The 12,086-nt window shown below is 40.0% G+C and overlaps 1 protein-coding gene across 2 annotated transcripts in view; it reads left to right on the forward strand.

Annotated features, from left to right (window-relative positions):
• The first annotated feature begins 2,209 nt into the window (after positions 1-2,209).
• Positions 2,210-12,086, forward strand: part of LOC136864792 (cyclin-dependent kinase 12) — a 461,166-nt gene continuing 451,289 nt past the window's right edge. The window contains exon 1 of one of the 2 annotated variants that reach the window (XM_067142182.2): positions 2,210-2,521. In XM_067142182.2, the coding sequence (XP_066998283.2) occupies positions 2,408-2,521 (114 nt within the window). In that variant the 5' untranslated portion in view covers positions 2,210-2,407. The remainder of the gene's footprint in view (positions 2,522-12,086) is intronic. The other variant, XM_067142183.2, reaches the window with a different exon arrangement.

Here is a 12,086-nt window from a genome sequence, read left to right on the forward strand (position 1 = left end):
GATTAAACAATCTACGACAGAAACAATAGACAGCATCTGATTTTTCTGAATAAATCAACAATCGCCTTGATATATTTTTCTCCTTTTTCCGAAAACCGATACCGAAATTGGTTTGAAAATTGCCTATTTTTGTAATCCTTTGGGTAATCATTGTCTTCTTTAGAATATTCAGTCGACCCTTTCAAAACAAACTCATCACGCTGAATGTGCTTAATATGCGCTGGCCACGTTGCAGGATCTAACGTAATCACCGGCACCTGCTCCGATTTGGAAATAAATTCAATTTCAATTTCAGTGTCTGTTGACAGTTATATCACTCTTTTATTGCCAATATCACTATCACGATCACTGTGGTCACGATCGCTTGTAACGGTATCCTCAGTAGGGGAAGGTACAGGTACAAATTCAGTGTCTTTGGCCTGTTGGTTGCCACTTTATGAGGAGGAACTACAGCTAGGTGCAGACGTACTTGTCTCAGCCGCGGCAACATTTTGTGTTGTATTAGTTAAAAAAAAATAGTTTTGACACTTTACTTAATAAAGCCTCATTCACTAACTCACTTTCCTTGTACAACTTTCTCCTTTGCGCCCCTGACAACTTTCTTGAGTTTTCCACTAATTGATATTACTACGGACTTCAGAACAACATAGAACAGTATTCATAAAGCTCGTAACACACGGAAGAATAAACTGTTAGCAACTGGCGTAAACCGCGACGGCGTGTCTATATCAATGTTACTATAACATCAAGTAACTAAGACAGTGTAAACTGTGTCCGACGCGCACTGTGAGTGAGGAGGGCTGTTGATATCGACTTACCGGCGCCAAAGAGTCTCGGTCCTACTCCCATCCTCACCACCGGCTACCACAGGGGACAGCGCTGCTCAGTATACACAGATACTACAGTGCATTATGCATAGAGGGAATTTGTGCGTACTCAGCCATGCATCCAAATTATTATTGTATAACACAGAGACCAATACAGTCGTCTATAGAATTAGACTAAAAACGCATGAAATATATATTTTTATACACGGCGGCGCCCCCCTCGATTGCGGCGCCCAAGGCGAGCACCTCGTCGCCCCACCCACGCGACGGCCCTGCCTCCTGGACGCATGAGACCGATTAGTCTGAGGTGTAATTTTTGAACTGACCTTTTCCGTTCCCATGATGGGTTTAAAGGAATGCAAAGACACCGTATCGAATGTCAATGGAATCGAACACGAACACTTCTGTGTGATTTGCTTTAAATGTGTAATTATTTTCGGTTTGAAGGAATGTTTCCAAAATAATATAATTACTATGTATTTTAATATATACATTTCTAAGACAGCACCATGCTTATTACCCATTAAAGAGTGTGAAAATACCGATTGGGTAGTTCGGTACCACTGCCAGAATTACATTAGTTATCATCCATAAGCTATGTTATCGTTTCCATTGCCAACCACATTTATCCTATGAATCGTGCCATTTTTTTCTCAAACCTTAGTTACATTAAGGTTGTGATAGTCCTGCACATGTCGGTTACTAACGACCCAAATTGGCAGCCTTTTTATTATTCAGCGTGATAAAATAATTAACTTGTCTTGTCTTGCCGCAGATTTTGAGTTCTGGGCATGCTAGTAATGGTATTATTTAATATCTTGGAAAATGTAATGAAAGTTATTTGTGGCTAATTTTATTTTGATAAAATATTTAAGGTATAAAACTTAACTGCAATAAAATAAGTTATAATCTATTGCATTATACAGAATTAAGTATTCCAAACTTTAATTATTTATTGAAATATCCCATGAGTTTTCCGGAAAAAGTTCTTTTGATATTTAAATATCTGACCTTTTTTTCCTTCTGAATTTCGGTCTTTCTTCTTATTTCCTCTAGATTCATAAATATTTTATGTTATTCATGTTTTTCTGTTTCCTTAATTTGTCAGTCCGGTTTCGTATTTTAGATTAGCTGTTGTTCTGCTATGCTTGGTACCAACCATTAATCGTGTTATCCTCGGTCTATATTTGTGATCTTGCGTGTTCTTGTGCGGAAATTTAATTCGTCTTGAAGATTTGCATTATGTGGTGTTATCGTGAAAAATGGACCGGATAAGTGACAAGTTTTAACGAATTTTGTTGCTTTGATTCTTAGATGATTAATGTGATACCATTGGTAGGAGTGATGTGATGCAAGTGTTGTGATGTTGTTGACGTCACGTGTTGAAGAGATGGACTTTATTGTTGGCTATGAATGATGATTAGGCTTATAAATACTGAATTCCTTTCGGAATATCAATAAAGTAATGATAATATTGTTGTATAGAAACGCCCGTGTTATTTTTGATATTAATTCGGCCGTGCCGAACTTGTTTTTTTTACATTTTGGTATGGTCTTCCTTGGAGGAGTTTCCCTGTCGAATGTGGTCAGTGAAAAACAAGACATTAAATATCGTTCAGTGCGTTTTGGAATCAAGTTACAATTCAGACTTTCTGCTCAAACTCTGTAGATATTTAAGTTACAAAGGAGTTTCGGTGAGTAGCATTTACTCATTGAATTTGTTAATTTATGTTACACACTCTTTAAATGTTTATGTTTTCCTTTTCACGTAAGTTGTGAAAATATTCTTAATTTGCAGACTTATTGAAACGGGATTTTTTGGTTGGGAGATATTCTCAATGTGTTTTAATTCCTCCCTAAAAGGCGCACCGTGGGACAGATCATGCCTGGTTAATACGGGGTTTGTGGGGTTGTTTATGGTTCTTTTCAACCCTGGTTCATGTGAGCTAGTTTTGTAAATTTCTGCTGTATGATTCTCTTTGGTTTCATACTTTAAAATCAGCTTTTGGAAGTGCTGGGTATTATTTTACATCCTAGGAGGAAATTGGTTTTCTTGCGAACACAATGTAAGAATTGTTTCCGAGCAAGACATTTTTCTGTTGTTATAAATCAGGCTGATTTGTTTGTTTTCTTGTGCATAGTTTGTTTTATGTTAGCAACTGCTTTGACTTCTGAATTGTCGGACAAAATTTTAAGTTTTGTGGATGATTATTTTTTGTAACCATTTGTAAGTATTTCTCAGAATTTGAATTCGGGAATGAATATATTGTGATGTAAACAGCCCCTATTAAAAAAAAAAAAAAAAAAACCCGAGACACTAATTCGGCACTTCCGATCGTATTTTCAACTAGGTCAATTACGGAACTTCTATAGGTGGTACAAAACTATTGCTGTGAGGGAGGAAAAGATCTCACTTGGATCGTAATCGCATGGAAAATGTAGGATATAAATTGTGGTTAGCAACATAGAAGCCTTAAAAATGAAGACCTCAGTAAGTCAGTTGTGAACTTGTGTGTCATTTGGAAAATATTCGCTCATATGGTGTACTTCATGTATATAAAAGAGTGTTGTGATAAAGTGGATTTTTGTGTTTAGTCTATGATTAAAATATTATTTTGATCCTTCGTTTACTGCATGTACCTTGATGTCTTGTGCAGCTTCTACCTCTTTTATCATGGTATAGTCCCTGTAGAACCGAGCTCGATAGCTGAAGTCGCTAAGTGTGGTCAGTATCCAGTATTTGGGAGATAGTAGGTTCAAACCGCACTGTCGGCAGCCCTGAAAATGGTTTTCCGTGGTTTCGCATTTTCACACCAGGCAAATGCTGGGGCTGTACCTTAATTAAGGCAATGGCCGCTTCCTTCCCACTCCTAGCCCTTTCCTGTCCCATCGTCGCCATAAGACCTATCTGTGTCGGTGCGACGTAAAGCAACTAGCAAAAAAAAAAAAAAAGTCCCTGTAGAAGTTGTTGTTCTGTGGTAAGTGGTCTCCTAGATGATGTATCCTGGGGGTTTCCAGCCTTGATTGACTGATGGCACATGTTGTGGAACGTGTAAGATATTGTGACCCATTTGTTTTCCTAGTAATAATAATATTAACTTCAATGTTGTGTTGTATATAGGCTGAGGATAACACACAGACGGGCACATTGTTCTACCCATGATACAACTGAAATAAAGCATTTTGGTAGAATAATTGCATTGTTATCAGGTGCGTTGTTTTTAAACTGAAACTGACCACTGTGTTCTGACGATTCTGAACACTTGGTATATTGTTAAGTGGGAAGAGTTAATTAAGCATCCTTGCTGGTGTTTGTCTTCACTTGAGTTATTGCCAGGCAGAAAAATTAAACTGACCATATTGCAGGTGTTCTCTACTCACTGGTATTGTCTGTCTCAAAATACAGTTTTATATATTAATAGATTCACGGTAAATATAAAATGTACTTTATGGAGAATTTCTGGTTGACATGCTATTTATTTTGAAATTCTGTCACAAGTTATAGGACTGCAAACCACTGACTTACCATGTACTTGTATAATTTTGCCCTACTATAGAATGTTACAGGTGCATGAATTAACATAATTTGGCCTTAATCTATTAAATACAGATGCCCTCCTGTTTTTGGTCCCACTTACCAAGCAAGTGGCTGCGTGGTTTGAATCATGTAGTAATCAGGTTGTATTCAGGAGATAGTGGATTCGAACCCCATTGCAGCAGCCCTGAAGATGGTTTTCCATGGTTTCCAATTTTCATACCAGGAAAATGCTGGGGCAGTAAACTTACCTTTTAAGGCCACGGCCACGTCCTTCCCACTCCTAGCCCTTTCCTATCCCATTGGTGCCATAATACCTATCTGTGTCAGTGTAACGTGAAGCAAATTGTAAGAAAAAATATTAATGATCTCTCAAAACATTTCCTGTTACTTAAATTTGTACTGAAATAGTCTGTGTTTATCTGCCTCAGAAGAACTAAAACAAGCGTATTACTACAGGTGTTATGAATGATATATGGTTGCTTTCGAGAAAGTGTGGGTTCCTGATTTTTGCTGTCGTTCACATAGTCTGCCTTTGCAGATAGAATAATCTACTTGACCAGATGAGCAGGCAGCCACATGACATCGAACACCACACCATTTAATCGATCCTTCTGTTTAACATCTCATTTTATCACTTGTCAGTTTTTTTGACTTGGTCACAGACCTAAACCTCACTACACGGCAAGCTGAAGTGCTCGGTCAAAGCTGCTAGAGTAGAACCTATAGCTTCTGATGCAGGAATTCCTTTGTTTGGAGTTATGAACAATTATATAAGGTCTTTGCAAAGTTGTGTGTATAAATATAGGTGGCCCAGCGTTTGACCTAGGTTTTCTGCATATTACGAAAGATTGGCGAGTATTTATTCAAACCAAACCCCATGTTACAACAGCTGTGATGGGCTTCGGTCTACCAAGTGACTGCTGCTCAGTCCAACAGCCTGCGTATTATGTGGTGCTGCATGGTCAATATGGTGAATACTCTGCACTTATTCTCGGCTTTCTAGACCAGGGCCACAAACTCACAGTCAGGGAGCTCTCCATTTGTAATCATATAGGCTGAGTTGTCTTCGAACCATTCCTTAGATCCAGCTGAAAGTCCCTGACCTGGCTTGAAATTGAACCTGGATCCTCCAGGTGAGAGGCAGGCACACTATCCCTAGACCGCAATGCCGGCTGTGTTAGGCCTAATTATTTTTCCCAACAGAATATCTGAAAACAGTGTTATTTGACACTGGAAACACCAGACTGTTAATACCATTTTCACATTCTGGAGGCGTCGCCATAAGACCTATCTGTGTCGGTGCGACGTAAAATCCCTAAAAAAAAAAAAAAACAAACATTCTGTAGAAATGAAAGAAACGTATGAATATCTCTACTGAACAATTTGGGCATGTGGTTAGGGGCGCGCATCTGTGAGCTTGCATTCAGGAGACAGTGGGTTCGAACCCCACCGTCAGCAGTCCTGAAGATGGTTTTTCATGGTTTCCCATTTTCACACCAGGCAAATGCTTTGGCTGAACAATAATTAAGGCTACGGCTTCTTCTTTCCCAACCCCCTGTGGGTGGGGACGCAGACGAAGAATTCACCCACAGTATTCCCTGCCTGTGGTAAGGGGCGACCAAGGGATGATCAAATTAGAACTTTCAATTAGTACCACCACGCGGGGAACACCATGGGTCGCTTTTACTTGCGCGTAGTACCACTATGTTGGGTACCAAATAGGTTTGTGATTAGTAGCAAACGAGAGCCCGACGGCTTTTACAGTCCCGGTACCTGTGATTAGTAGCACTATATGAGTGATACCGTGGGATGAGGGAACCCATGGTTCTGGCTTGCCTATGATTAGTACCCACTATATGAGGAACATCACGGGATAGTACGAGTCCCTGTGGTTAGTACCCTTATGTGATGAACACCGTTGGTTTGCGTTGCCTGTAAATGGCGCCGCAATATGCGAAACAGCGCAGGTCTGTAATACATGTGCGAATTTTATTATTCTGTGAGTAGTACCATACTGTGTGGAATACCGCGAGTCTACTCTACTCTTGATTAGTACCGCAACATGACAAATACCATGGTTCTACTTTCCTAGCGATAAGTACCAGTGTGAGGTGCCGCTGACTTGGATTTTGGACCTCTTTTGACTACAGGTATCATCGATTCAGTATTGTGCTATAGAAGCAGTCCCTTGGTCAGTAATACTATTGTTCTACGCCAGCTTCTGTGCATGTGAGGCACTGTGGGTCAGTTCCACTGATCGTTTTAAATTCATATCCATCCATTCATTCTTCGTCCTCACGTTTTGAATTGTGGTCAGTGGATGTTTTTGGGCTTTCAATTTGTCATTTCATTTCGTCTCATTTCATACCATTGGGAGCCGATGACCTAGACGTTAGGCCCCTTTAAACAACAAGCATCATCATCATCATCATCATCATCATCGCTTCTTTCCCGCTCCTAGCCCCTTCCTATCCCGTTGTTGCTATAAGACCTATCTGTGTCAGTGCGACATAATGCCAATTAAAATAATATATACTCTATCTAATGCAGCAAATGCTGCTGACAAATTTATAGGGATTTCAATTATAGTTCCAGTTTCTATGAGTTTTAAAGTCAGATATTAGTGCCAAATTGTTACGAGTACAAGGAGCTGATTCACGACACATAACACGAACGGAAATATATGTACTCGAATATAATTGCAGAATCAATTATTCTTTGTAACAATTTGCATAACTCACATAAGAATAACAATAACACATAACATATTTAGGATAAAGCTATAAGATAGAAATAGATCAATGCTCGAACAGATAAAACGCGAGGAAATGAAATTTCTATTCGCCATCTAGAAGAGCTCGTGTTGCTAACCAATTCAGTTTCTCCTAAGGAAGGAAAAATCCTATAAAAGGAATGCACCACTCATTTCTGAGTCACTGATCGGCATAGTCATCTTCGAATGGAAAATTCTAAATTCCCATGGTCTGACACATCCCACTCTGATGAGTCTAGTGTCAGACCTAAGATGAAACACTGGTTAATAGAGCAAACGCCTGAAAAGCCTTACATCTGATATGTTTTTGACATAGTCATCTTCTGTTGAGGTTTCACTCTCATTTGACTGTAACGAGATAACAACATCTTTAACATAATAGTCTGTGATACTGTCCCTCTCCCTAGCTTCACTTACCTTGGATTGCGTCTCACAACGTTGCTCCAGTCTTCTGTACTTACACGGCCTATGGCTTCCCAAAGAAGTCTTTCAGCTTTCGAAGCTGTGAAAAGTCTGTTATTCACAGCTACATATTCCTTCACTTGGCCCCAAATCAGTTCTATGGCATTAAAATGGCAGTGATAGGGTGGAAGGCAAACAACTTTATTTTCTTGCCTACTGGCTTTCATCCACCACGTAAACTGGGTGCTAGGGCTAGTTTTGTTTCATAAGATGGATGAGATCCCCCTCCTTCCTCATGTCAAGTCTCTATTTTAGTTGTCGTCGTTGGTGCTTTGTCAAAAATGACCGAGTGAACTGACAAAGACATGCTCTATCGGAGCGATCGGCTGCCTGTGATCGGCTGTTTATTAATTCACTTAGCCTCCACCAAAAGGCAGCGCTCAAATGTCAAGTCGAAACTCATAAGAGTTGAACTATATTTATTGATTTTTGTATTCCACGAACTACATTTATGGTTTTTGGAGGTGCTGGGATGCCAGAATTTTGTCCTGCAGGAGTTCTTGTATGTGCCAGTAAATCTACCGACACAAGGCTGACGTATTTGAGCTCCTTCCAATTCCACCAGGCTGAACCTGCCAAGTTGGGCTCAGAAGGCCAGCGCTCTATCGTCCGAGCTACTCAGCCCTGCATATAGGGATTTCAGCATCATCACAATGTTACGTGGTCTGCTGGGAGGATTGCCTAAATATTGCTGGTTTTTCTTTTTTCTTTTTGTTCTTTTACTAGGTTAATTATGCATGTATAGGCCACACATTTATTACTAAAAATAGGTAGGTAAAATGGGGGTGTGGCTTGTACTCTGAATAAATAAAATTCTTTCAAGAATTGTACTAGTTACTTGTACTCTGAATTTTTAAATTAAATACAGTAAACACACTTTAGTTTAGAACACTTTATTAGTGTAACTGTTACGTCACCAACATGGCTGGTCGACGTAACAGAGCGCCAGGATGACGAAACTGCACTGTTTTTAACCAGTCCATATACAAATCTTTGCCCATCCACTGCTTCCCTGCACTCCCACTTGCATCCCTGGGGGCAGCTTTTCCTTTGGCATTGTTCTTTGCTTAAAAATTGCAAAAGGCAGAAAGAAGTTTGTCCCCATCAGCAGTGATGCACAAAATTACAGTACATCGGTGGTTATCTGCCCCTGCAGTTCAAACTTGAACGTTTTTATCACCTGCTTTGTTGACCATAGTTTTGCCAGGCATTTCAAAAAATGCAGGAGTTTCATCAGTATTTCCTATTGCTCCCATGCCCTAATCACACATCTTCCTTGAATTCAAGACAAGTTGCTGAAATGTGAGCAGTTTCTCCCAGTACGTTTTGGGTAGCTGTTGAGCCATTGACGTTCTTCTGCCAATCACCAACACATATCATGCTATAAAACGGCTTTCCCAACCGTAATTGCTTTAAATTGACTTTCAGGAATTTCCATTCTTACAGCAATTTTTTGTCCTTCAAACTGAAGCATTTCAACTGAAATAGATAATCCGTCTGCTTATGTTTTGCATACTTATTCCATAAGATTGTTTTCCAGCCCTGGATATTGTGCTTCTTTTCCACAAAATGGCTGCCGATTCTGTGACTTTTTAAAAGTGCATCTCTGTTAAAATTCCACCGTGGAAAATTCTTTTCATCAACATCAAACTTCCTCCCCCCTTCTCTATTGCCATTTCCTTCAGCATAACACACTACTTTTAATTTAAATTTCCAAGTCTAACTTACTGGGCGAGTTGGCCGTGCGGCTGTGAGCTTGCATCCAGGAGATAGTGGGTTCGAATCCCACTGTCGGCAGCCCTGAAGATGGTTTTCCGTGGTTTCCCATTTTCACACCAGGCAAATGCTGGGGCTGTACCTTAATTAAGGCTACGTCCGCTTCCTTCCAACACCTAGGTATTTCCTATCCCATCGTTGCCATAAGACCTACCTGTGTCGGTGCGACGTAAAGCCACTAGCAAAAAAAAAGTAACTTGCTCTGGCACCACCCATGCTTCTCAGTTTACAGCGGTTAACTACCATGCAAACAATGAATGCTACTAGGTAACGTACTTCCACCATCTTCAGCCCCTTAGCTGTGGCTGTTCCTGATACCGTTAGGCGAGCATTGAACTCTAAGGAATGTACACCAGTGCCGCATTTTGCAGAATGAAGTAATGTACTTTGAGTCTACAACGGCTTTCAGAGAAAAAAAAATTCTCACAGATGTCTCAAAATTCAGGTATGCCTGCGGCTTGTATGCGTAAGTGGCCTAGACACGTGTAAATATGGTACACTGTATGCTACAATTAATTAAGAACTGGTCTCTCAGAAAGGCATACATCCTTGGTTAACATAATATGGATGTCCCATCATAAATTAAAAGAAAAGTCTCCCTCTCGTACTTGCATCAACGGTTCAGAACAATACTACCGTAACTAGCATTTTTTAGCCATAAGTCGCCATGGTGATTTCTGGCATACGGGAACTTTTTATTTGCCTTAATGTAACATTTGAAAAATGTTCCTCTGAACTGTTAAGATATGGGTCTCGTGAAGAACTTGTAAGTGCCATTGACGGGATTGAAGGAACTTTTGTGTTTGTCAAACATCAGTTTCAAAATCTGTCAGTTGTCAGTCGATTTCTGACAAACCAGGATTTCCACTCGTCGGGAAATGTCAGGGAAATTCACTTAATATCAGGGAAAGCCAGGGAAGAAACTCAAATATGTGCAAAATAGTGGGAAATATTGCAGAAAACAAATCAATATCAGGGATAGTGAGGGAAAAATAGTATCAGTAAACTCGTAATATGGCAGTGATATCACCCATCCATAGTAATAGATTTTACTTAAGCTTGATGCTGTACTGTTAAATATTTTTATCAGTTGATTGATAAAGTGCAAGTATAATGTCAAGTCATGGCTGAATGTAGAGAAAAACAATATCTTGTTAAGTATAGTTTATAGGTATGGAGTACTGCCTCCTTCCACAGGTTTTAGTGAGAGAACTATTTATTTTTCCAACAGTGCAAGAAAATCTGGTTTCTTTCATCTTTCTATTACTACTAGTGTTAGGTAAGGTAGGTCACAAACGAACTGAAATGAGTGCTAATGCACACACTCGGAAAAATATTCTTTCTTAATCCGTTTACGCACCAGGGTTGGTGGGAATCGAACCCCCCTCTAGTCAGTTTCTCTACTCAGTTCACCTCCTGAGGCTGAGTGGACCCAGATGCAGCCCTTGTACCACTTTTCAAATTCCGTGGCAGAGCCGGGAATCGAAACCAGGCCTTCGGGATTGGCGGCTAATTGCATTAACCACTACACTTCAGAGGCGGACTCAGAAAAATATACTAGTTAAAATTACCGTTTAAATGGCAACGTGAGGATACCTCAGTTCATACACAAAAATCTAATGTTTCAATGATGCTGTGGTTGCTTGCTGTTTAAAGGGGCCTAACATCTAGGTCATCGGCCCATATTTTAATGAAAAGGATTACTGTTTTAGAACTGTTGTAACATACATACATACATACATACATTATCATTATAGACTGTTATGCCTTTCAGCGTTCAGTCTGCAAGCCTCTGTGAATTTACTAAACGTCGCCACAATCCTCGATTTGCAACTAGTGTTGTGGCCTCATTTAGTTCTATACCTCTTATCTTTAAATCGTTAGAAACCGAGTCTAACCATCGTCGTCTTGGTCTCCCTCTACTTCTCTTACCCTCCATAGCAGAGTCCATTATTCTCCTAGGTAACCTATCCTCCTCCATTCGCCTCACATGACCCCACCACCGAAGCCGGTTTATGCGTACAGCTTCATCCATCCAGTTCATTCCTAAATTAGCCTTTATCTCCTCATTCCGAGTACCCTCCTGCCATTGTTCCCACCTGTTTGTACCAGCAATCATTCTTGCTACTTTCATGTCTGTTACTTCTAACTTATGAATAAGATATCCTGAGTCCACCCAGCTTTCGCTCCCGTAAAGCAAAGTTGGTCTGAAAACAGACCGATGTAATGATAGTTTCATCTGGGAGCTGACTTCCTTCTTACAGAATACTGTTGATCGCAACTGCGAGCTCACTGCATTAGCTTTACGACACCTTGATTCAATCTCACTCACTATATTACCATCCTGGGAGAACACACAACCTAAATACTTGAAATTATCGACCTGTTCTAGCTTTGTATCACCAATCTGACATTCAATTTTGTTGAATTTCTTACCTACTGACATCAATTTAGTCTTCGAGAGGCTAATTTTCATACCATACTCATTGCACCTATTTTCAAGTTCCACGATATTAGACTGTAGGCTTTCGGCACAATCTGCCATTAAGACCAAGTCGTCAGCATAGGCCAGACTGCTTGCTACATTTCCACCTAACTGAATCCCTCCCTGCCATTTTATACCTTTCAGCAGATGATCCATGTAAACTACAAACAGCAAAGGTGAAAGATTACAGCCTTGTCTAACCCCCTGTAAGTACCCTGAACCAAG

Source organism: Anabrus simplex, chromosome 2 (assembly GCF_040414725.1).
Source record: "Anabrus simplex isolate iqAnaSimp1 chromosome 2, ASM4041472v1, whole genome shotgun sequence".
Taxonomy (NCBI): Eukaryota; Metazoa; Arthropoda; class Insecta; order Orthoptera; family Tettigoniidae; genus Anabrus; species Anabrus simplex.